Here is a 25,400-nt window from a genome sequence, read left to right as displayed (position 1 = left end):
TTGCATTGAGGGAGTACTTGAGTGGAGGCCCAATGTCCATCTGCTACTGTAAAACTTTATAAATAAATATATGTACATAGATCTATTTCCTGTCATTGTATATAAATGTATTTCCATATATACATGCCTGTATTTAGACCTCTATAAATGTCCTTTGCCTCCCAGTTCTTTCCTCAATTTGCTATGGGAAATCTTTATACCTGTAATAATCCAGAAGGGCAGAGAACTCTCACTGCCAGTGAGTTGGTTCCAACTCATAGTGACCCTATAGGACCGAGTAGAATTGCCCGTGTGGGTTTCCAAAGCTATCAATCTTTATTTTTTAATTGGAATACTAGTCTTCTGGTTTTATTCACAATTCCAAAGAGCTGTTACAGGTAGAGAATTTCTCATAGGCGAGAGTATTTCTCCTTTTTGCTGGCTGAGAATCGGTAAGAACACCAGTGCTGTGTGTGGAGCTCTGGGTGAGGTTGGGATGTGGATTCCTGTCCTTCCCTGTCGGCAGGTTCCTTTTCTTTCTCTGTGTTTGTTCCTCTCTTCCAACAGCGCTGACCTCTCGGGCTGCCACAAAACTGCGTCTTCTAGTCAGCCTCACACTAGGTAGCAGGCGATATTAGCAGTCATGTCACCTCTTAAAGTCACTAAGTCGGCAATCAAAAAATCCGACCTTGGAGTGGGGAGTGGGGAGGGAGGGGGGAAACGAGGAGCTGATATTAAGGGCTCAAGTAGAAGGCAAATATTTTGAGAATGATGATGGCAATAAATGTACATATGTGCTTGACACAATGGATGGATGTATGGATTGTGATAAGAATTGTATGAGCCCCCAATAAAATGATTTAAAAATATGACTTCAATAAATGTTGACAGTATACATAAAGAAGTTCAATAAAATCCATTTGTTTCAATAAAAAAAAGAAAAGAAATCTGAACTCTCGAGTTACAACTCAAATCTTATTTCAAGGTAAATAAATGACTTGGCTGGATAGTCAAATACTAGATTCTTTTTTTTAAAAATTTAATTATAAGGTAAGCAAAGCTATAAATCTTTGTGGGAGCAAAAGTCCTCTTCTTTCTCCCTGGAAGCAGCTGGTGGTCTCAAATTGCTAACCTTGCAGTTAGCAGCCCAATTCATAACCCACTAAGCTGCTCTCAGGGCTCCCGGGAGAGAGCTCAGCATGCGCCAATTAATCTGTGTATCACAGAAGGAAGTGGAAAGATAAATAACAGGAGAACAAGGAGTCAAACTGAGAAGTTAGAACATTTTACAAACAATAGTTAAGGGGTTGCAACTACAAGATCCCAAATTCAGAAAGACCTTACTTCTTAGCTGCTAATGTATTCAGGCGAGATAACTCGGTTTCTGTTTCTCTGAACATCAATCCAAGAGTCTGTACAATTTCAATGCATGTCCTAGAAGACAAAGGGAAGTGTGGTGATTGACAGTTTGGGGAGTCTGTAATCATTATCAACTTGCATCCTGAAATCCATATAGAAAAAAACACAGGAAGGAAATTCTATATAACAAATTACCCACACCGGGTAAGTGTCTAGTGTGTGCCTGCTACCTAGAAAGCACTCAGAAATACCTGGGGGAATGAATGGGTAGCTGGATATTGGGATTAGGAGTCATCCTCAAAACTTTTGTACATTTATTTCCCCCCAAATTTTAATAATAGTTATATTCTATTTATCATTTTTAATTATTTCTTTTTCTTTCTCAAATAAATCAAACAACAACAACAAGCTACCATTGAGGTGATTCTGACTCATAGTTACCCTACATAGGGTTTGTAAGACTGTAAATCTTTATCACATGAGGCGGCTGAAGGATTTGAACTATCAACCTTATGGTTAGCAACCCAATTCTTATCCTATAGCACCACCAGGGCTCCTTAATAAGTAATATATTCTCAAGGTTCAACATTTCAAAGGTGAAATATGGAATACAATAAAAGAGGTCTGTCCTACATCAGTCCCTCCAGACACCCATATTTCTCCTTTGAGGTAGCCAATATTACTAAGCTTTTTTAATGGTAATTTTCTTTAAAACTGGGCCAAAATAAAGACTGTATTTTAAAACCTATATGAATCAAGACTTGTACCAGCATTAATACACATTTTCTTTTGTCCACTGGCTTCCATTTCAGGAGGCCTGGTGGTGCTGTGGTTTGCTGTTAACCATAAATAAGGTCAGTGGTTCAAGCCCATTGAGGGAGAACGATGAGGCTGTCTGCGCCAGTAAAGATTGACAGTCTCAGAAGCTCTATGTAGGGTTGTTGTGAGTTGAAATCGGTGGTTTGACTTTTGGTTGGTTGTCTTTCACTCATCTTTGACATCATTTATAATTATGCAGTGTGTACTTACACCAGCTCATCAGTCCTTTGGCTTTTATTTTGAAGGGCGCTCTTATCTCTAGACTCTGGCAAGTATTCATGAAGCTTGTTCACTAGGAAGTAGAAGAGGTCACTGGCCTGTGAAAGCAAGTGGGAAAAGAGATGATTAGGGTATTGCTTGTTAATACGCTCTATCCTTGTGTAATAAAAACACCAAAGAAGGCTTTCTTCTTTGCTTCAGGTGGCGGTGAAATGCAATCTCTTTCATCAATATGAGCCTAATCCAAAGTGGTCACATTCTTTCCTGTACAGCCACTGACAGGAACGCACCATGCGGGTGCACGGGGCAGGGGCTGATGCTAGGAGGGGCGTTCCAGGCCTGGCTCAGTCATTACTGCTGGAGATCACCCAGAAGCAGGTGTGTCATCTCGGGCTTTCGTCACCTCACAATGAAATACTCAGTGGGAGCAATTATAATTCCTGCCTTCCCCAAATAATTTGTCTTCGGTGAGGAAATGAAAAGGCTCTTAAACGGAAGGTATATGCACTCCTGAAATTATTGCCCTGAGATAACCTGTGAAGCTTAACTCAAAAGTATCTCCTTGCATCTTAGTCAAACCCAACAATAGTTTAGCTTTACTAGTTAAAAATATAAGTCTTCTGTGAGCACTGTGTTCGTTCTTGTCATTGTCGATGTGGGTGGGATGCAACCGGCAACGTGAGACTGTCTGCACAACCTGAGAATGGACCCACGGCACGGCAGCGTGTAGGAACGGCTGCATCAGTGTATGTCTTGCTGCTGTGTACGTTCTCAATCACGGAAAATTCAGATGTAAAGGAAAAGATATTCACAGGGACCAAACCAAACTTGTAGACTTTGAAAAAGATCCAGAACAACATCGCTGCTTTCGTTAATATAGTAGAATGTAAACTTCCATTACTGCCAATATAGACGCCGACGTAAAAGTGGAGAAACCGATGTTTTCATGACCCCATCCAGTCTCATGAGAGAAACTGAGCATGGAAATAAGCACTAGCCCACGAAACCAGGCAAGTTGGTCCCAGTGACATGGATTGTAATTGCTTCCCTCAGTATTCTTCTTTATTCACCTGTTTCCCAGGACCCTTGCTGACCCACAATCTTTGTTTAGACAAGTATGTGCATGTCCTTATTCAGACGGTCTGGCATGAGGTAGAGGAAGGTAAGAGAGAATAGGAGCAAGATGCATACAGCCAGGCACCTGACAAATTAGCACAGGGTAGTAGTTTTACACACTGACTTTGAGGCCAGTCTGTCTAATCTACTGTCACTTCTTTGGGCCCTGAGTTCTTTTCCGGACCTCTCCCATGGGCTGATTCTATTCTTAATCAACTTCCCTGTCTGTCTTCACCCATCCTCCTCCCACATCCTGGGATTCTGAAACTCTAAACAAGATCCTTATGTGGCCAAATGTCTGTGCCGTCACCTGATTATAATACCTATGTGCAGAAACCTGCTGTTCCTCATTGTGCACAGTCTTCGGGGGTTATCTCCCTTCACGCGATCCCCATGAGCATCTACAATCTGATTACTTCTTCCAGTGTCCACTCTATCCAAATGCTGGCCCCTTTCTGGGAAGCCCCTCCTACTAACACAGGACAGATAAACCCCTCAGGACCAATAATGAGAAAAGCAATACCATCAGGATAGGGGGAAGGTAGGAGGAGAAGGGGGGAACTGATCACAATGATCAACATATAACACCACCCCCCACACACATACACGGGGGACAAACAACAGAAAAGTGGGTGAAGGGAGACAGCGGCTGGTATAAGATATGAAAATAATAATAATTTATAAATGATCAAGAGTTCATCAGAGAGGTAGAATGGGAAAAAATGACAGGCTGATACCAAGGACTCAAGTAGGAAGAAAGTGTTTTGAAAATTATCATGGCAACATATGTATAAATGTGCTTGACAAAATGGATGGATTTATGGATTGTTTTAAGAACTGTAAGCCCCAACACAATTAAATTTGTAAAATATATATTTTTTTAAGTTCCTCAGAAGGAGTTCTCCTGTCTAGCCAGCCTTCTCTGGAAACAGAACTACATCCGGTCCCTAAGCACCAATTGTCCCGGCCCCCGGGCAAATAAAGGATGTGTGCAGCTTGGCTCCAAGTCAGATTGCTTAGCACCTTGCTCAAACAACATTTTCCTTTTTTAAAGGTACATTTTATTGTAGGGGAACACATCTTGAAATCTACTTTTCCAGGTTTCTGTCTGTACTAAAATATCACATGCCAGCGTTTCTCATCTGTCTTTCCTTTGACTCGGTCCAGCCAAAGGAGCTAACGTTTTAACACCTTCACTGCGTCCTCTTGTCCTCCGCCCCCACGCCTAGCACATACACATTACTGATTGCAAAGAAAATGTTCGAGTTAGTTACATAATCCATTGTCAATTTGAGCCTGAAGAGTGAAGAGGTGGAAGGTAGCAGCTTGATCACCTCATGTGGAGGCACTAAGGAGATAAATAGCTCGTTGGAGGCGGGACACACGCTCACTCCCTGCGAGACATCATTGACAGGCCACATGGAGACAGGCTGAGGGCAGCCAGAGTCTCAGAGCTGGAGAAGTCACGTGGAGATCCCTGCCAGCACTGAGATGCTTACAACGCCACTGATCCACAAGACTTCCCACCCACTGGCCTGTGATCCTCTTGCATTTGGCATCATTGCATGTATTTCATGAGTCTGAGGAAGACTGGTATTGGACATATGGGCTAATATTGGACTTATGGACTTGATCTGGACTGGGCTGGGATGTTTTCTCAATATTCAAATGCTCTTGTATATAAACCACTTTCTTATATTCATATGAGTGCCTCTATGAATTTGTTTCTCTAGTCTACCCGGACAAACACACAGACTAACACAACATGATTACATAAATTTAACCAACATTTTGAAGTATAGCATCAACATGCAAGACATTCATATTTTAATTCATGCTTGAATGGCTGCATTGGATAAACAGATGAAACCGGTTTTAACGACGAAGACCAAAGCACCTACTTTCCAGAAAAGCCTTTTCAAAATGAAGTTTTTCTGAGCTGCTGCTTTGAGTTCTGTAATCAAATCAAATGTCTTCCTGAGGGTGTTGTCTTTAAGAAAGAGCTCCGATTTAAGCTGACTGAAGTGCTTAATTTTCTCTTCTGATCTACAGAAACAAAAACATTTCCATAAAAAGGAACGACAGAAATGGCAGTTTAGGATTACCAACTCTTATTGACAAATTTGGAAAACTTTACTACTAATGGAATTTTAAGTTTTGCATTTTTAACCCTATTTGTCATCAGATGAGCTTCATCCTCCAAATTGAACCTTCCCTCCCCCTTAAAGCTACTAGTTGCCCATACCCCTTTACTCAAGCTTTGCCCATGCAAGGAATGTTCTCACTGTCCCGACCAAACCTCTCTCTCTTTCATAGCCTAACTCAGAGGACGGAGTCTGCTGAACCCCAGTTGCTCACCTGCCACTGACCATAACCTATGAAACACGTGGGGCCGACTAGAATCAACTACAAGGCAGTCAGTTTGCTTGGGAGCATGAACTATATATGTGATAATATTTGCTTAACAAATTCTTTTTAAATCAACTTTTTGTTTGCGTATCCATGGAGTCCACTCTGACTCTCGGCGATCCCGTGTGCTTCAGAGCAGAACTGCCCCACAGTCTCAAGTACCTTCTCTCTTTATGGAAGCAGAACCTCAGCATGTTATCACCTCCGCAGGTCTGTCTAAATAAGACAGGCTGGATGAACCATCTGGAGGAGGAAACAACGGGACGGACAGTTCCTGGGGGACAAGGGACAGGGGAGGTTGGGGGGGAGGTAGTGGTGATAACAAAACCAGGCACAAGGGAACAACAAATCGGTGATCCAAATCAGTGGTGAGGAGGGTGTAGGAGGCCTGGTAGGGCATGATCAAGGGTAATGTAACCAAGAGGAGTTACTGAAACCCAAATGAAGACTGAGCATGATAGTGGGACAAGAGGAAAGTAAAAGGAAATAGAGGAAAGAGCTAGGAGGCAAAGGGCATTTATAGAGGACTAAATAAAGGCATGTACATATGCAAATATATTTATAGATGAAGATGGGGAAATAGATCTATGTGCATATATTTAAAGGTTTAGTATTAAGGTAGCAGAAGGACATTGGGCCTCCACTTGGGTGCTCCCTCAATGCAACAATGCTTTCTTCTACTAAATTGGCAGTCTATGATGCTCACCTTCCCAACACAACCGCTGAAGACAAATCGGGTGAATAAGCAAAAGTGCTGAAGAAAGCTGATGGTGCCCAGCTATCAAAAAATATAGCGTCTGGTGTCTTAAAGGCTTGGAGGTAAACAAGCAGCCAAAAGCCCACATGGAAGAAGCAAATCAGCCTGTGCGATCACGAGGTGTCGAAGGGGTCAGGTATAAGACATCATCAAAACAAAAAAATCATATCATTGTGAATGAGGGAGGGAGTGCGGAGCAGAGGCCCAAAGCTCATCTGTAGGCCACTGGACATCCCCGTACAGAAGGGTCTCAGGGAGGAGATGAGCCAGTCAGGGTGCAATGTAGCTACGATGAAAAATACAACTTTCCTCTAGTTACTAAATGCTTACCTCCTCCCTCTCACTATCATGATCCCAATTCTACCTAACAAATCTGACTAGACCAGAGGATGTACACTGGTACAGATAGGAACTGGAAACACAGGGAATTCAGGGCGGATGATCCCTTCAGGACCAGTGGTGTGAGTGGCGATACTGGGAGGGTGGGCTGGAAAGGGGGAACCGATTACAAGGATGTACATGTGACCTCCTCTCTGGGGGACAGACAACAGAAAAGTGGGTGAAGGGAGACTTCGGATAGGGCAAGATATGACAAAATAATAATTTATAAACCATCAAGGGCTCATCAGGGAGAGAAGAACGGGGAGGGAGGGGAAAAAATGAGGAGCTGATGCCAGGGCCTTAGGTGGAGAGCAAATGTTTTGAGAATGATGAGGACAATGAATGTACAAATGTGCTTTACATTTGTATGGATGGATGGATTGTGATAAGAGCTGTATGAGCCCCTAATCAAAGGATTTTAAGAAGCAGAACATTGAGTCTTCCTGCAGAAACACTGCTGGGTGGATTTAAGCTGCAGGGCGTAGGTTAGTGATTAAGCAAAGCTGTGTGGGCCACCCAGGGACCTCTCATTTTGCTTAAAGAAGTTTCTAAAGAAAACTTTAAATCACGACTTTATAGGAAAAGCCTGTGTTCCTTGCCATAAATAGCATAAAGCAACACAAATTCTAAGTTGACCCAGATTCTAAGCCCCCGTGGGGCCTGCCCTTTGGGAGGAAAAGGCAGAGGCGTGTATGGCTAGAGCTGCCACCATTGGCGCCCAGCTCTCAGGCTCTCCTGGAGAAAATCAGAGAGCCCAAACGGAATCCTTTTCACACCAGAGAGTCAGAGCTATTACGTGCATCTGAGTCCCCGCGGTCCCGCCCACCCCAGCACAGCTGTTTATATACACACGGATGAATCCTTTATTCCCATGTATGAAGAAGCTGGCAGGCTGGGTTTCCGGAATGGAGGGAGGTCTTCATGTGTGTGAGTTGGAGGTGAGTCCCAATCATATTCTCATAATTAATAGTGTTCCCCACTATATGCTCCCATAAAAATGCTACCTTAAAGTTACCTCTTATAAGCACGGGGCTGATTGCTAGGTAGACGGCTTTAACTACAGGAGCAGATGTGTGCCAATGCTCTCCTCCAATGTATTCAGGGACATCAGGGGTTAGGATACAGTCCACTTGGTTACATGTGTAAACTGTAATTACACCTGTAATTAGGGGGGCTTGCACACCTCCCTAGAGTCTATAAGCCTTGGTTGGAAATATATTCGCTCTCTCTGCGTGGGCCAGGCTCCTCAAGTCATGGCAGTCCCGGAAGTGAGCATTTGCATGCTTTATCTTGTCTAATGTCTCTTTAATTTTACCCCTCAATTACACAACCACCCCTTGCACCCATTCGGTTGTGGGGGCGGCTACCCCGCCATCCTCACTTGAAGAATAGTTAGCTGAACACCTCCTTTGAGCTTTCCTAAGCCCACCAGCTGAAAGTGGGCCCTCTGCCCAAGCATTTTATTTGCATTTCTTACATGACACTAATCCTAGCTCACCCTACAGTAGTTATCTGTGTCTTGGTCCCGGTCCTTCAGATGATTCTCAAAAACTTTAACATTTCCGTGTTAAATAATTTCCATTTCCCACTGAGCCATAACAACTTGCCCTGAATGGAGCACAGGCAATGTGGGCCGGCTCTGGGCTGAATCCATTTTATGGATGAACTCATTAAAACCAGTGAAGGGACTGAGTGGGTAAAGCACCTTCCTTTTCCCATGAATCGAGAGAAGTGAAAGAGCCTGTGACAGCTTACACAACTCATGACACAGAAAGTTGGGATGCAGAGTAGCAGGAGAAAAGTTCTGTGCCCTGTGGGGTGGTGGTGTTAAGGGGCTTTGAGTCGGTTCCCACTGATGGCAACCTCACGTACAGCAGAATGAAACACAGCCTGCCCCTGCCATCTTCACAAGTCCTCTTGTTCGAACCCATTGTTGCCGCCACTAGGTCAATCTTCTAAGAATTATTGATGAAAGGTCAAATCATTTTTAGCACCTGCCCCAGTATCCTGTGATAACAGCCATTTATCCCATTACTACCCAATGAAATTTGGGTTCTGGTTCACTATCCTCCCGATATTTTAAAAACAAATAAACAAAAAATCCTATAACATTCTTCTTTACCAAATTCATAACATTGTCACAAAAATTATGACTTTCTGGAAAAGAAAAGTCTTTCTACTAAAGATTCTAGAAAAGGAAGGATTGGTGAGAAGCATGGAGGAAGAAAGCACAATAACTTTGAGTGTGGAGACTAGGGTCACGCAGCCCGATTCCTCCTCTTCTCAGCGGGGACTTATCTTGGGCAGCTGGGTGGCTTCTCAATGCCTCTGTTTCCACATCTGTGAAGTGGTCATGGTAATTGTACCTACTCTGTCATACTATTTTGATACTTTACTTAGTTACTGCATGGCTTGGCACACAGTGAATAATACATGTTATCTAAGTAAAACACCGTATATACTCGTGGATAAGTCGAGTTTTTCAGCATAAAACATGTGCTGAAAAACTGGGGTTTGGCTTATACATGGGTCCGTGGTACTCCAGCGAGGTGTAACATCTCGCTGCCCCCCCCCCACCACCACGAGGTAATGGGATGAGCGCCTGTTATCTCGCGGTTGATTGCCATTTCTCTGCTGTTCATTCAAAGCTCCACTGATGCGGCAGGACTTTGAATGTTTGTTTACTCGCATCTAACCAATCAGAGCCGTCCTATGATGTGTATCTTTGAATAAGCCTTTTAAAGACCATGTGGGAAGGATGTGGCATGAATGGATGTCATCTGGTCAAGGCCGACTAACAAAAGGAGGAAATCTCATGAAGCCTGACATAGAGTTAATAGCAAAGTGGGTTCGAGATGCATGGGAAGACATTCCAGAAGACATGGTGCAACGTGCCGTCCAGAAATGTACTATTAGTAATGCTATGGATGGCAGTGAAGACTGCGCTTTGTATGAAAATGACAGCAGTGATGGTGATGACGGCGATCTCAGTGAGGACAGCGTCTATGATGACCTCACACCAGCTGAAGCTCTGCATTGGGATACGGATGATGATGAGGAATCCAGTTTTGAAGGATTTTAACTCTTTACATTTTAGCTTGGTTGCTGATTGAACTCAGGGAATAGTACTCTTAAGGTATCATTGTTGATACCTTATTGTTTTTGTTGAATCTATTTTCCACTTACTGTGCTGGTTTACTAATGTTAAATGACTTGTCCTTTTATTTATGTTTTTTATTTAAAATAAATATTTAAATACATTAACCCAATGATGTCTCAATTTTCAGTAATTTTATTTTCATTTGTTTTGATTATTGAAACTCACCAATAGCTTCTGCATTTTCCACCTTAGGCTTATACTCAAGTCGATCAGTTTTTCTGCTTTCCCAGGTAATAATTAGGTACCTTGGCTTATACTCGGGTTGGCTTATATTCTAGTATATACAGTATATTCTGTCTCACTAAATTTTGGTCTTTCTCTGCACATTTACATATCTAACGGCTCTGTAACAGAAACAAACATTTTTAATTCTTTGTTACCTATTCTAATAGACTGTGATATCAAACTAATATTTTTATTTTTAAAAATTAATAGGATGATGCCAAGGGCTTAAGTGGAAAGCAAATGTTTTGACAATGATGAGGGCAATGAATTTACAGATGTGCTTTATACAATTGATGTATGTATGGATTGTGATAAGAGTTGTGTGAGCCCCTAATAAAACATTTTTAAAAAATTAATAGGAAAAAGCACATGAATTTCTTCATCCTAAAACATCAATTCATACATAAATTGAGGTCTCATACACTTCAAAAATTTAAATAAGACTAAGCATTTTATATTTCTACAGATACGTGATCTATAATCACAATTTATTTGAACATTTAGGGAGTATTTGCTTTTATGTACATGGCAAACTTCCTTTGCCAGATTTACATAAGAAAAGCATAATGCTAGAAAATTATATTATGTAACTTAAATATAAACAAATCATATAAATACACTAATATAACAAAAATGCTATAGTTTAGGTGCCGTCCAATCTTCCTGATTTAAAATTAGAAGAGGGATGTGTCAGGGTTGTACGTGGACGTGATATGAATGTGGCCTCAGAATGGAGGAAGGCTTATTCGTGTGCACTATGCAGATGGCAAAACCTTGCTTGCTCAAAGTGAGGAGAACTTGAAGCACTTGCTGATGAAGATCACGAATTACAGCCTTGAGTATGGAATATAACTCAATGTAGAGGAGGCCGAAATCTTCCCAACTGGACCAGTAGGTAACGTCATGAAAAATGAAGAAAGGGTTGAAGGGGTCATGGATTTTGTCTTGCTTGGATCCACAATTAGTGCTTGTGAAAGCAGCAGTCAAGAGATCAAAAGATGGGCTGCACTGGGGAATCTGATTGCACAAGGTCTTTTTCAGAATATTGAAAAGCAAGGATGTTACTTTGAGAACTACAGTGTGCCTGCCCGAAACCATGGCATTTTCAAATGTCTCATATGCATGTGAAAGGAAGACACTGAATAAGGAAGACCGGAAAAGAAATGCTGTGTTTGAATTGTGGTGCTGGAGAAGAAAATGGAAAGTACCATGGACTGCTAAAAGGAGAAATAAGTCTGTCTTGAAAGAACTTTGGCTGGAGTGCTCCTTAAGGGAAGATGGGCACGACTTTGTCTTACATCCTTTGGACATGCTGTCAGGAGAGATCTGTCCCTAGAGATAGACATCATGTTTGGTAACATAGAGGGGGCAGCAAACAAAGAGGAAGGGCCTCACGGAAGGTGGATTGAAGCAGTGGCTGCAACATGGGTTTCAGCACAGGAACCGTTGTGAGGATGGTGGAGTCAGGACCAGGCTGTGTTTCTTTCTATGGTGCATGGGGTCACTATGGGTCAGAACCAACTGAATGGCCCCTAGCAACAACTGCAGCTCCTGCCCAGTCACATTTTGAATGCCTTCCAATTGGATGGGGTCATCTACTGGTACTGTATCAGACAAGGTTTTGCTGCTATCCATAGAGTTTCAGTGGCTGATTCCTCAGGAATGGGCTCCTGGTTTCTTCTTCCTAGCTGCCTTAGTTTGGAAGCTCTGCTGAAACAGGCCCATCATGGGTAATCCTGCTGGGATCTGAAACGTTAGCGGCACAGTTTCCAATCACAGCAACACACAAGCTGCCACAGTAAGACAAACGGACAGACAAGTGGAGGTTCATCGAGTGAAAAACAGGAACTCGCCAACATTAAGTAGCCAGAAGGATTCTAGGTCTAATAAGCTCTGTTTTTCTGTATATTTTCCTCAGACATTTAGTATAAACCGCATCTTAGTTTTGCAAAATGCTTTACAGCCAAAAAGAAAGCTTTTTAAAATATATTAATTCAGAATCGTGTGCATTCCATTTACAAAGGTCAGGTTATAGAACTGTCATACTTGTGACAGAGTTCTGATTTGAAAACCCAACATCTATTTACTCCTTTTAAACAGATAATTTCGTAGGCATCACGGAGGTCCTTCTCAGTGCATGTTAAATACACTTTCAGTTAACTTAACACAAAGTCTGCTTTTCCTGAGACGAGAGAGGGTGAGAACGCTTTTTCTTTACTTCTGGAATAAATATCAAGGCATATATATATAAAGTTAGCATCAAATTTATTATACAACTAGCTTTAAGCCACTTTAAATAAAGTACCAAAATGAAAAGTGCTATTTTTTAGTGTAAACTTTTTAGAGTAAACATCTGAAATGTGAAAATTTTAACCATGTCATTTAATCCCAACATACTTCAGAAAGCATTTCTAAATAAAATTTATTGAGAATAAATTGAACGTGTTTTCCCATTAAATCTAAGGAAATTAAGGTTATTACAATATCATCATTATATCCAACAAAAGTTTTGGTTTTGCCCGGTGCCCAGATCATATTCAAATGACCTATATTGTCTTTAAAATGTCTTTTGTCCAAAGGTACTTCAAAAAAATATGGAATTTTCCCACAAACTCTTTGAAGGTTTCTCCTACGTGATTTGTTAAAATCCAGGCCTAAATAAATTGTTATATTTCCTTAGGTGTTTAAGCCTTTTTGAAATTTTAATTATAATAAATTTTCAAATGTACACAAAAATGGAGAAAAATATGGAATCCTATTGTATCTATCACCCAGCTTCATAACTTTCTATTTAAAAATTTTCAACTTCAGTAATTTTCATTGTGTCAATCTTGTTTCAAATCTTGTGAACGTTTTCCTAATCTCTAATACACACTCAAGGCAAACTCAATTTAATTGTTTTTAAAAAGATATTTCATAGGTGGTGTTATGCCTTTCATATTGCAATAAATAGGCGCACACAAAATCTCACTGCCCTGTCCAGGTCATGCTAAGGTCATTTGGGTCATTCGCCGTAGAATCCCTCCAATGTGAAGTTCCACTTCACCTTTTTGTCCAATGTTTTCATTAGTGGTTGAAAAGTAGCAATTCTAGAATTCTTAATTGTATTAAGCTGTCCACACTTATTAACTAGAACGCTATAAAAAGGAATGCTCCCTCGTCAACTGGGGCTGCTGTAGCAGCTCAGACAGGAAACACAGAATAAATCCTTAATTCTTTTATTTTGCTTGTCAGTCTGCAGAATAAGGAATTGGTACCATATGGACATCTAATAGAGCTCGGCAAGTTTTATTCCTCTGGGTGTGTTAGCAGCTCTCTCCATGGCATATCACTACACAGAGCTGTATAATTATTATGCTCTTAAACATATTTTATGTAATTATTATGTTTCAATCATTCTTTTTCTGGTGCTCAAGTTGTCCCATTTTGGGCCCCTAAAGGTGGGTCCCTGTGTCCTTTCGCTAGGGCCCTGTTAGTGTTTGCTTTCCAGAATATTAAGCTGCTTGGGGCTCATTTTGTATATCTTCTTCTCTAGGCTTAGAATCAACCATTCCTCTAAGGAAACATGGTTCCTTTTTGGCGTACAATGAACATGCATGTTGTTGTTGTTTGTTTGTTTTTTGAGGTGGTGGTGGGACAACTCTTTATTTTTTTAACGTTTTATTAGGGGCTCATACAACTCTTATCACAATTCATACATACATCAATTGTATAAAGCACATCTGTACATTCATTGCCCTTATCATTTTCAAAACATTTGCTCTCCACTTGAGCCCTTTGCATCAGGTCCTCTTTTTCCCCCTCCCTCCCCGATCCCCCCTCCCTCATGAGCCCTTGATTATTTTGTCATATCTTGCCCTGTCCGACGGCTCCCTTCACCCCCTTTTCTGTTGTCTGTCCCCCAGGGAGGAGGTCACACGTAGATTCTTGTAATAGGTTCCCTCTTTCCAACCCTCTCTCCCTCCACCCTCCCAGTATCGCCACTCACACCTAAAGGTATCATCTGCCCTGGATTCCTTGTGCCTCCAGCTCCTATCTGCACTAGTATACTTCCTCTGGTCTAGGCAGACTTGCAAGGTAGAATTGGGATCATGATGGGGGCGGGGCGGGGGGGAGAGACGCATTTAGGAACTAGAGGAAAGCTGTATTCTTCATCGGTGCTACATCGCACCCTGACTGACTCATCTCCTCCCCTAGACCCTTCTGCAAGGGGATCTCCAGCGGCCAACAAATGGGCTTTGGGTCTCCACTCTGCACTTCCCCTTTCATTCACTATGGTAAGATTTTTTTGTTCTGATGAAGCCTTATACCTGATCCCTTCGACACCTCGTGATTGCACAGACTGGTGTGCTTCTTCCATGTGGGCTTGAACATGCATGTTTTAAAGTTAACTTAATTTTAGTTCATTCCCTAAACTGTCCTAGTATTCCTCAATATCATACATTTCTCAAAATTTAAACCTATGATATACTTTGTCTCAAAATTGTTGACATTGCCAATTCACTGAGTGCTTACTATGTGCAAAGGATGGTTTTGATTAAAGAAGATTTAAAAAAAAACATTAAGACTTACCCCTTGCCTTCCAGGGCTCACAATCTACTGAAAGAGATAGTCATATCACAAGTAGCTACAAGTACTACACAATGTAAGTACACATAAATATAGTATAAGGCAGACTATTGAAAAAAGCGCAATGAAACTATGACAAAAGTTGTGATAAGGTACTTCGGACTCCTTAGCTTCCAGTTCCAGGCTCTATTCAATGACATTTATTTATTCTTTGTATAAAGGCAGACACTGTGTCCCTATTGGCCACCAAGGTACAGCCTGTACACTGAAGAAACACACCGCATAAAAGGCAGCAAATAATCAGACATAGACTAGGAAGTGTTGCAGGACACTGAAGCACAGGATGTGCTTTGTTTTGAAAGGTCAAGAAAAGACCTTTAGAAGAAAAGATTGGTGAGCTAAGACTTGATGAACTGAAGCTGTTGAGAACGGGGAAGAAGACTGTAGAAGAGGGTTTCAGAATAGGGCCCGCCAAATAGGAAGCTTCTGGTAATAGAGAGTTTACTTGAAGAGGGAGACTAGGGCAGGAGGTGGGCATGGGGACACAAGAGTTCAGAATGGAAAAATAAGAAGACAGATTATTAAGATACTTGAAAGTGATAGGGGAGTTTAGACTTCACCTGAAGACTACTGGGGAGCCAAAAAGTCTGAGGAGGAAAGGGCATGTTCGGATTTACATGTTGGAAGGGTGCTTCTGGGTGCAGTGGGGGATGGGCTAGAGAGGGGCACATGTGAAGGGAGGAAAGCTAGAGAGTTCCGCCTGAAGTGGTGGCAGTGGGATGAAGATGCGATCCAGTTAAAGAAGCATGGCAAAGCACGTGGTGACTGGCTGGAGGTGGGAGGTAGTAAAGGGGAGAAGAGACTTAAAGCAGACACCCAGGACGGTGGCACAGGCCATCAGGAGCAAGGGCAGCATGCACGCAGTTAGGAAACACAAGAGCTAAGCTGGATTCAGAAGGCAGATGCTGACTAAGCATCTGCATATAAAGGTCCTGTGGAATATACAAGAAGTGGTTTCCAATCAGTGGTGAGAGAGGCGATACTGGGAGGTTGGAGAGAAGGTGAGGGAGAAAGGGGGAACAGATTACAAGGATCTACATATAACCTCCTCCCTAGGGGACAGACAACAGAGAATTGGGTGAAGGGAGATGTCGGATGGTGTAAGATATAACAAAATAATAATAATTTATAAATTATCAAGGGTTCACGGAAGAGGGGAGATCAGGGAGGGAGAAAAATGAGGAGCTGATACCAAGGGCTCAAAGAGAAAGCAAATGTTTTGAGAATGATGATGGCAACAAATGTACAAATGTGCTTGACACAATGGATGGATGTATGGATTGTGATAAGAGTTGTATGAGTCCCCAATAAAGTGATTTAAAAACGTGAAGAAGAAGTGGTTTCCATTGGGTAATTGAGTTTGCTCCAGGCAGAGAGTTGGGGGAAGCGTATAAATGTGACAGGGGAAACAACGAGAGAGAGAGCACTGTCATCATGCCTTACCTATACGGCTTGTGATTTCCAATCGCAGAACTGAACTCACTAGCATATAGGGGATCTTGTAGAAGAGTGCCTTTCTGAAAGAGGGAAACATTTAAATAATTAGAATTTTTGCTGAAAAAATAATCCCTTTGTTTCAAATTCTTATGTACTCGAGATGTTTTGCAGTCATGGAGGCTGAATGAACCCCTAAATCAACAGGCAGTCCCTGATTGCACAATAGTTGTTCTTAAAGTTTTGTCTTTGAGTAGGACATGTATGTAAATCAGAGCTAGTAGGTATGGTTCCATAATGTCAGCTAGTCAAGTGTTGTTTTAATATATAGTACATGAGGGTGAATTGAAAAGTTTGTGGACAAATGGAATTGAAAGATAGTGAAAGTTTTCCATGAACCTTTTGAAGTCTCTCATAGTATCTTTCCACAGATAAAAATCATTAAGGAAGCAATTCCAGATACAGTAATGTGGTTGACATAATAATAAAGTAGTCATAAGGATGTTTTTATGCATGTCACAAAATAGCTCTCATTTGCTTTTAAGGACCATTCATGTACTTCAGTTCAATAGGAGGTGGTGGTTTGGGCCTGCAAGATGGCATTGACAGAGCAGATGTTGGTGAATTGCAGCTCCTTATAAGCTTACCCCATCTTATGACTTAATATCAGAGTGGGGATCCCAGGGACGTCTGTGCTTTATCAAAGTCCTACCCAAATTTCCCAGAACAAGCAAATAAGGACTGAACAGGCAGCAGCATTTGCCTAAAAACAAATTCATAAAGCAGGAAGGACGAGTGGAAAGGGGGAACCCAGGGAAGGTATGAGAAGAGCCTTGTTACAGTGAGGGCACTCAACGAATGTCACAGCACGAAAGGAAGGTCAGTTGTCAGATGGGGAACCCAGGGACTCTATAAACTTTCACCCACACAACACCGTAAGTGTTTTTGATCTTTTTAGTTAAAAAGCTAACCCTGAGGTCCAATCCAAATGTTTATGTCACTGTAAATCTAGAATTCTAATTTGAAAATATTTGAAAAGGTAACTCAAAGAGGGGAAATTAAGCCTTCAAGTGTAAAAGGAGCAATGACTAGAAGAGCCATAAAGATAGCCTGCAACGGAGTGAAGTTACATGGCACGGTCTTTCTAGCCATAGTCTTTCTGTTGTTGTCAGGGGTCATCAAGTGGGCTGCAACCCGTAGTGACCCTGCTAGGCCCAACAGAATGAAACACTCCACGCTCTTATGCCATCCTTACAACTGTTCCTATGCCTGAGCCCATTGATGCAGCCACTGTGTCAACCCGTCTTGTTGACACTCTTCCTCTTTTTTGATGCCCCTCCACTCCACCAAGCATGATGTCCTTCTCAGGGACTGGTCTCTCCTGACAATATGTCCAAAGTATGTAAGATAAAGTCTTGCGATCCTTGCCTCTAAGAGCACTCTGGTCTTACTTCTTCCAATGCAGATTGGTTTGTCCTTTAATTGTCCATGGTACTTTCAGTATTCTTCTCCAGCACTATAATTCAAATGCACCGATTCATTCACTGTCTTCCTTATTCATTGTCCAACTTTCATATGCATATGAGGCAATAGAGAATACCACGGCTTGGGTCAGGCGCATCTTAGTCATAAAAGTAACCTCCTTGCTCTTTAATACTCTGAAGAGGTCTTGTGCAGCACGTTTACCAAATGCAGTGCATCTCTTGATCTCTTGACTTCCATGAGCATTGATTATGGATCCAAGTAAGGCAAAAGCCATGACAACTTCAACCTTTTCTCCATTTATCATAATGTTACCTATTGGTCCAGTTGTGAGGAATTTGATCTTCCTTATACTGAGTTGTTATCCATACTGAAAGCTACAATCCTTGATCTTCTTAAGCAAGTGCTTCAATTCCTCCTCCATTTGAGCAAGCAAGCTTGTAGCATCTGCATACCTCAAGTTGTTAATATGAGGGGTACCACTCCCCCCCCAAAACGGAATTACGCTGGGTGATCAGAGCTTTCTTAGTCTGCATTTTTCCCACTAGGTGAGCATTGAACAACTTGCTCTGAGTTAGTGCGCTCAGTGGCATCGCGCCTGGGTAGAGTCTCTCTGGTTAGAGTGAGTTTTTTCCTGAAAGCAGTTTCTCTCAAACCTTGTTTTTGGTGATGGTCAAATTTAAGAGAACAGCGGGCAGCTGTGGGCTTTCGTTTGCTGCTCAGGAAAAGTGCTGCACAAACGTTCTGATGTTGAACCAGCTTACAAGGACAGCACTATGGGAAAAACGCAAGTGTATGAGTGGTTTTCTTGTTTCACAAAACAGTTGATTGATGACAAACCTCATTCTGGACATCCATCAACTTTCTGAACAGACAAAATATCAACTCGTCATTGGAATTCCTTCCACCAGGTCAGACTGTTAATCAAATTTTCTATTTAGAGGTTCTGAAAAGATTGTGGAACAGTAGGTGACAAAAAAGGCCTGATTTGTGGCAGACAGGGGACTGGTTTTACTACCACAACAGTGCACCTGCTCACATAGCCCTCTCAGTGTGCCAGTTTGGGGCAAAAAAAAAAAAAACAGGATGTCTCTCTTGCCTCATTCACCTTACTCACCTGACCTCACTCCAGGTGACTTATTTTTGTTGCAGATATAGAGGGACATGAAAAGACAGTGATTTGATGATGTAAAAGAGGCGAAGGGAAAAAATGAGGGAGGTGCTGTCAGTTGTTCAAACAAATGAGTTTGAAAAATGTTTCCAAGAATAGAATTGCAGATTTGACCAATGTAATGGGGAGTACTTTGAAGGTTTTTTTTAAAGGGGTTGTTTTAAAAAATTAAATGCATAGCTTTGAAAAAAAGGCCAGGTTTTGGGGGACTCCCCCTTGTAAGTCTTCCTCCAATTCGAATACCATATTCTTCTTCATGTAATCTAGCGTTGGTGATGATTTTCTCAGTAGAGCAGATTGAACAAGTGTGGTGAGAGGACACAATCCTGATGTATACCTTTCCTGATTTTAAACCGTGCAGTAGGCCCTTGTTCTATTAGCCCACCTACCCCTTGATCCACAGCCAAGTTTCTCATGAGCACAATGAAGAGTTCTGGAATTCCCATTCTTCTCAAGTTCACCCACAGTTTATTATGATGCACACAGCTGAATGTGTTTGCATAGTCAAATAGTCTTTGCAATATCCCCCAAATGAGTAGGTGGAAGTCATGCAAATAAGGTGTAGAGGACTCTGACTCAGAGACTGGTCAGTTTTGCCCTTGCACTGGGTATATAGTGAGGAATTGCAGAAGCAGGAATAGAGACTCCTATGGCCATCAAGAAAGAAGAACTGAAAACGGAATATATTTGAGATCCCTGCACAGAGAGGCAGCGGCAGCACACAGAGTGGCACACAGAACAGTAGGCTTTCTGGGCCACAGAAGGGTATAGTTGAGTACCTTTGGACAAGAAGCTGGCTGCCACAGCTAAAGGCGCTTTGTAGTACTTGTCTAATCAGGCCAGAGGATAAGAGACTGTATTGCTGAGAGGCTGAGGACCAGAAAAAGCCAACCAGCCTGGCTGAGAAGGAACACTGAGGACAAAAGAACTGTATACTTCATGATTCTGATCCTGACTTGTATCCTGCTAACTTCCTTCATCATGAGTGTTGTCTGTGGGTTCTGTGTGGCCATCGCAAAGGATTATTGACCCCAGCAGAGAAGTAGAGTGGCATGGGAGTTGAACTCAGCATAGAAGACAGTGCTAGGGAAGATGAAAATAGGATAAAGAAGGCGGAGGCACGTCTGAACCTCTGCCTCATGGAAAATGAGCTTTTCCTTTCCCCCAGCGAGGTCAGAGGAGAGCAGATGTAGCCCCCATGGCATTTCTTCATAATTTTCCACAATGTTTAGCCATTTCTAGAACCTCCTACTTCCTAGCTTTCTAGATTTCTGAAATAATTACATTAAAGGTTAATAATAGAAGTACATATTCTGAAGATCATTTAAAGGATATTCTTTAATAAATTGCTTTTAAAAATGAATTCTGTTGTAGCATAAGGATTTCTAAATGGGAGTATGTCATTTTGAGTACTTAAGACATTGGTGCCTCTCTTTCTTCAGTTGTAAAATAAGAGACTCAAACTAAACGATTTCTAGGTAAAATCATCTGATGAGATGACAATGACTCCCATAGGCCTATATTCTATAATGTCATATATACACATACACACACACATATATACAGAGTTTAAAATATATAGAAATGTATTGACAATCTGAACTTTTACTGAGCCTTGTGCTCCCCAAAAGTAGGGACAGTTAAGAAATCTCCTCCAGTTAACTGCAAAGACCAGCCTGCTCTTAAATATTCTGAAGTAAGACCTGTCTCCACCCTTTCTTGTGACTCCTGAGACAGACCCATGACCCTGGTTTATCTGTCTCTAGAAAATTGTCAGCCTCTTTCCTTTCAAAAGTTTTATTAAGGAGCATTCTCCCAGTTGCAATAGCCTAAATAAAGTCATCTCTCCAGGTATCCAGTGCATTCAGCCTTTGGCAATATTATTACATTCCAAGGGTCAGTTTCCAAAATAAGCAGATGATCAGGGAAGGCAGCATTGCACCAAAAAACAACACTCAGGGTGAGGTTATCTTATGAGGACACTTACTAGAATATAGTTGTTCCAGGAGCTTTTTAAGTGCAGAAATATTGGTGAGGTTGTGGAAACAATATACAAGTGAAGTTCAGACTCCTTTTTCTCAAGGTTTGGGTGGCTCTGTAAAAGGGAGGCTTGGGGGGAATTTCCTATGTAAAACTCATTTCCGTTCCCAGTACAATTGAAAGGGCTTTCATGTAGAGCGGCTGTGTGATCACCAAGTCCCTGGGGTTCTTTTATGTTCATTTTGCGAGCTGGTTCCGTGACTGCCTTGCCAGTGCCTGGTGTGGATTGATAGCTCCCCCTGGAGGGGATAGGTAGGGGTCGAAAGGCATCTTGGCTTGGGAGGGGCAGCTTCCTGCGTTCTGAAGGACAAATAGTTGAGTCCTTGGAAGTTATGCTCTCTTGGTGATACCTGCCAAGTAAAATGTAATGTTAATTATGATATGGAAAGGTTTGAATTTCATGATTTAGCAATAAGGAACAAAGAGAAACCAGTGACCCAATTCTATTAATTTAAAATGCTAAGAAATGAACGTCTTTACTTTTAAAAATGTTTGCTAAGGGAAAGAGGTAATATTATTGTCACAGAGAGAAATGGAGGCCCAGTGAATGTTACAGCATAGACTACCCTTGAGAACACTATGGTGAGTGACAGCTTTTCTTTGTTCTTACAAACAACATTTCCCCGCAAATTCCCTCGATGGATTGACAAGTTAATAATTAGTATATAGATTACATATTTTCTTATGTTATAATACTCCTTTTTGGCAACACATATGTTTCTTGTGAAACCAGCAAAATGACTTCAGGGAATTAAATAAAATCTCACATGATATGCCTGTTACTTCCTCAGTTATATAAAAATTATTATTTGAGGAATTATGAATTTCTAAATTCTATTTGGCAGCATAAATAAAATCACGATGGATATTATAGTTCTGCCAGTTAAATAGGCCAACTGGTTAAATTAATCTGTTCTCTTCATTTGAAATTCAATAACACCCCCTCTTAACTTCTCAAATTGAAAAGTAATTCATTATCTCCATCAGGAGCAAGAAAAAGTGAAGAAAATAAATGACACAAATGTGCGTGACACAATGGATGGATGAATGTATTGTGATAAGAGCTGTATGAGCCCCCAATAAAATGAAATGAAAAAAAGCACAGATAGACAATCCAATGGACTAATGGACAATGTAAACATCAGTCTCTAGGACCCTGAAACCAGAGAAGCTAGATGGTGTCTGGCATCCACTCTTCACGGCTCTGAAAGGGATCACAAGAGGAGGTTCTTGATAGAGTAGGAGGAAAAATGTGCATCAAACGGGTCAAATTATGAAAAAGACATGACTTATCAACCTGATAGAGACTGGAATTCCTCAGACTATGTTTCTTAGGTGTCCTTCAGGCTTGGAATTGGACTCAACATCTAAGCCCTCTGAAGCTTATGTCTTAGATGCGAATGTTAGTAAAGTTACATTTAAGTCAGAAATTGAATTATTATAGCCTAGATAGCAACCTTTAAAATGCCTTGGCTTTAATTCTGATTAATTTACATTTGGCTACAATTCCTAAAACTTTTAGTTTTCCTCCTAACACTCCAACCTTCTCCTTCAAATACATATATGTGGATGTTTAGCATATTTTAAATTACATAAAAGATTCTAATAATTGAAATGAATTCCAAATAAATTTCATGTAAATTGACTAGACTTTTCAATATTGATTTTTTAAATCATTTTATTAGGGGCTCACACAACTCTTATCACAATCCATACATACATCAATTGTGTAAAGTACATTTGTACATTCATTGCCCTCATCATTCTCAAAACACTTACTCTCCACTTAAGCCCCTGGCATCAGCTCCTCAGTTTTTCCCCTCCCTCCCCACTCCCTCATAAACCCTTGATAATTTATAAATTATTATTTAGTCATATCTTGCCCTGTTCGATGTCTCCCTACACTCACTTCTCTGTTGTCCACCCCCCAGGGAGGAAGTTATATGTAGATGCTTGTAGTCATTTCCCCCTTTCCAACTCACCCTCTCTCCACCCTCCCAGTATCGCCACTTACACCACTGGTTCTGAAGGGATAATCCTCCCTTGATTCCCTGTGTTTCTGTTTCCATCTGTACCAGTGCACATCCTCTGGGCTAGCCAGACTTGCAAGGTAGAATTGGGATCATGATAGTGGGGGAGGGGAGGAAGTATTTAGGAACTAGAGGAAAATTGTATTTTTCATAGCTGCTACGTCGCACCCTGACTAGTTCGTCTCCTCCCCTGGACTCCTCTGCAAGGGGATGTCCAGTGGCCTACAAATAGGCTTTGGGTCTCCACTCTGCACCGCACTCCCCACCTCATTCACTATGGTAAGAGTTTTTTGTTCTGATGATTCCTGATACCTGATCCCTTCAATACCTCGTGATCACACAGGCTGGTGTGCTTCTTTCATGGGCTTTCTTGCTTCTGAGCTAGATGACTGCTTGTTTACCTTCAAGCCTTTAAGACCCCAGACATATCTTTTGATAGCCGGGCACCATCAGCTTTCTTCACCACATTTGCTTATGTACCCATTTGTCTTCAGCGATCGTATCATGGTGGTGAGCACACAATGATATGATTTTTTGTTGTGATGATGTCTGATAACTGATCCCTTTGGCACCTTGTGATCACACAGGCTGGTGTGCCCACACAGCTTTGTTGCTTCAGAGCTAGATGGCCGCTTGTTTACCTTCAAGCCTTTAAGACCCCAGACACTTTATCTTTTGATAGCCAGGCACCATCAGCTTTCTTCACCATATTTGCTTATTCACTCACTTTGTCTTCAGTGGTTGTGTCAGGAAGGTGAGCATATCATAGAATGCCAATTTAATAGAAGAAAGTACTCTTGCATTGAGGGAGTACTAGAGTGGAGGCCCAATGGCCTTCTGCTACCTTAATACTAAACCTATAAATATATGCCCATAGATCTATTTCCCCATCCTCATATATAAATATATTTGTGTATGTACATGCCTTTATTTAGACCTCTATAAGTGCCCTTTGCCTCCTCGCTCTTTCCTCTATTTCCTTCTGCCCACTATCATGCTCAGTCCCCACCAGGGTTTCAGCAATTCCTCTTGGTTACATTACCCTTGATCACACTCTACCAGGCCTCCTACACCCTCCTCACCACCGATTTGGATCACTTGTTCCCTTGTCCCTGAGTTTGTTAACTCCACTATCTTTCCCCCCACCTCCCCCTCTCCCATGCCCCCCCAGAACTGTCGGTCCGGTTGTTTTCTCTTCCAGATTGTTCATCCATCCTATCTTATTTAGACAGACCTGCGGAGGTAATAACATGCATAAAAACAAGACAGAGCAAAACAAAGCAACAATATACAACAAAACAACAAACTCAGTACTGATTTTTAAAAAGCCTTTAGTTTAGTACTGAATCTTGTTGAAAACTTAGGTAGCAACTATGTTTTACTTAATAACAGGTCTCATGATGTTGCCACTAAAATATATTAATTCTGGGAAGTATTTGCTGCATCAACACTGTTCAGAGTGTGGAGCCCAAAGGTGGGGCTTAAAAGAACTTGGGTGAATATGACACTCGAGTAGGCAAACCCCACTGAACTCCATAGAGAATATTTGGGCATTAGCACCACAGTTAATTTCACTGCAACCCCATCCTTTCTCTGCTTAATTACTTAATTGCCATCTTTTGAGGTTTTGTGCTCAGCACACTGACTACCTGGATATTATGAAGATGAGTCTTATTTCCTGTCTTAAAGAGAACACATTTAGAATTTTCTCTATTCGTTGTTCTTTATTGAACTGATTTCTGTTCTTAACATTATTTTCTTTTGGTTTGCTCTGATGTTCTTTTAAGAAAATTCTTTGTAGGTTGAGTACTTAGTCCATGTGCTTTTTGACCTCCAGTATTTCTTAGTGAGTGTATTAAAAACTAGATATTCCTTCTGAAATCGACCTTAGCTAGGTCATGTGCATTTTGGCAGTACTGTGATGCAGCTCCAATATTTCTTTTGGTTGTTGCTGTTTTCAGCAGTGTGATGTATCTAAAGGTGGATTTCTTTGACTTCATCCTGTTTGGGGTTCACTGAGCTTCTTGAATCTTTAAGATTCTATCTTTTGACAAACTTGAACCATTATTCCAGCCCCTATTTTTCAGTGCTACTTTCTTTCTCCTCTCCTTGGGTCTGTGAGGGCATGACTTTCAGACCTTTCTGTCTTGTACTATAGTTTCCTAAAATTCTGGTCACATTTTCTGCCTT

General features: G+C 41.4%; 1 protein-coding gene across 1 annotated transcript in view; it reads right to left on the bottom strand.

The window, feature by feature from the left end:
• Positions 1-25,400, bottom strand: part of C6H12orf56 (chromosome 6 C12orf56 homolog) — a 91,833-nt gene that overhangs the window by 16,069 nt on the left and 50,364 nt on the right. Inside the window, exons 4-8 of the mRNA XM_075553233.1 lie at positions 21,128-21,530; positions 16,497-16,570; positions 5,394-5,538; positions 2,368-2,474; positions 1,324-1,413 (exon numbers count right to left, since the gene is read on the bottom strand). Coding sequence (XP_075409348.1) covers positions 1,324-1,413; positions 2,368-2,474; positions 5,394-5,538; positions 16,497-16,570; positions 21,128-21,530 — 819 coding nt within the window. The remainder of the gene's footprint in view (positions 1-1,323; positions 1,414-2,367; positions 2,475-5,393; positions 5,539-16,496; positions 16,571-21,127; positions 21,531-25,400) is intronic.

The sequence above is a fragment of the Tenrec ecaudatus genome, chromosome 6 (genome assembly GCF_050624435.1).
Source record: "Tenrec ecaudatus isolate mTenEca1 chromosome 6, mTenEca1.hap1, whole genome shotgun sequence".
Lineage (NCBI taxonomy): Eukaryota > Metazoa > Chordata > Mammalia > Afrosoricida > Tenrecidae > Tenrec > Tenrec ecaudatus.
The sequence above is the reverse complement of the archived record's forward strand: the minus strand, read 5'-3'. Positions and strand labels throughout refer to the sequence as shown.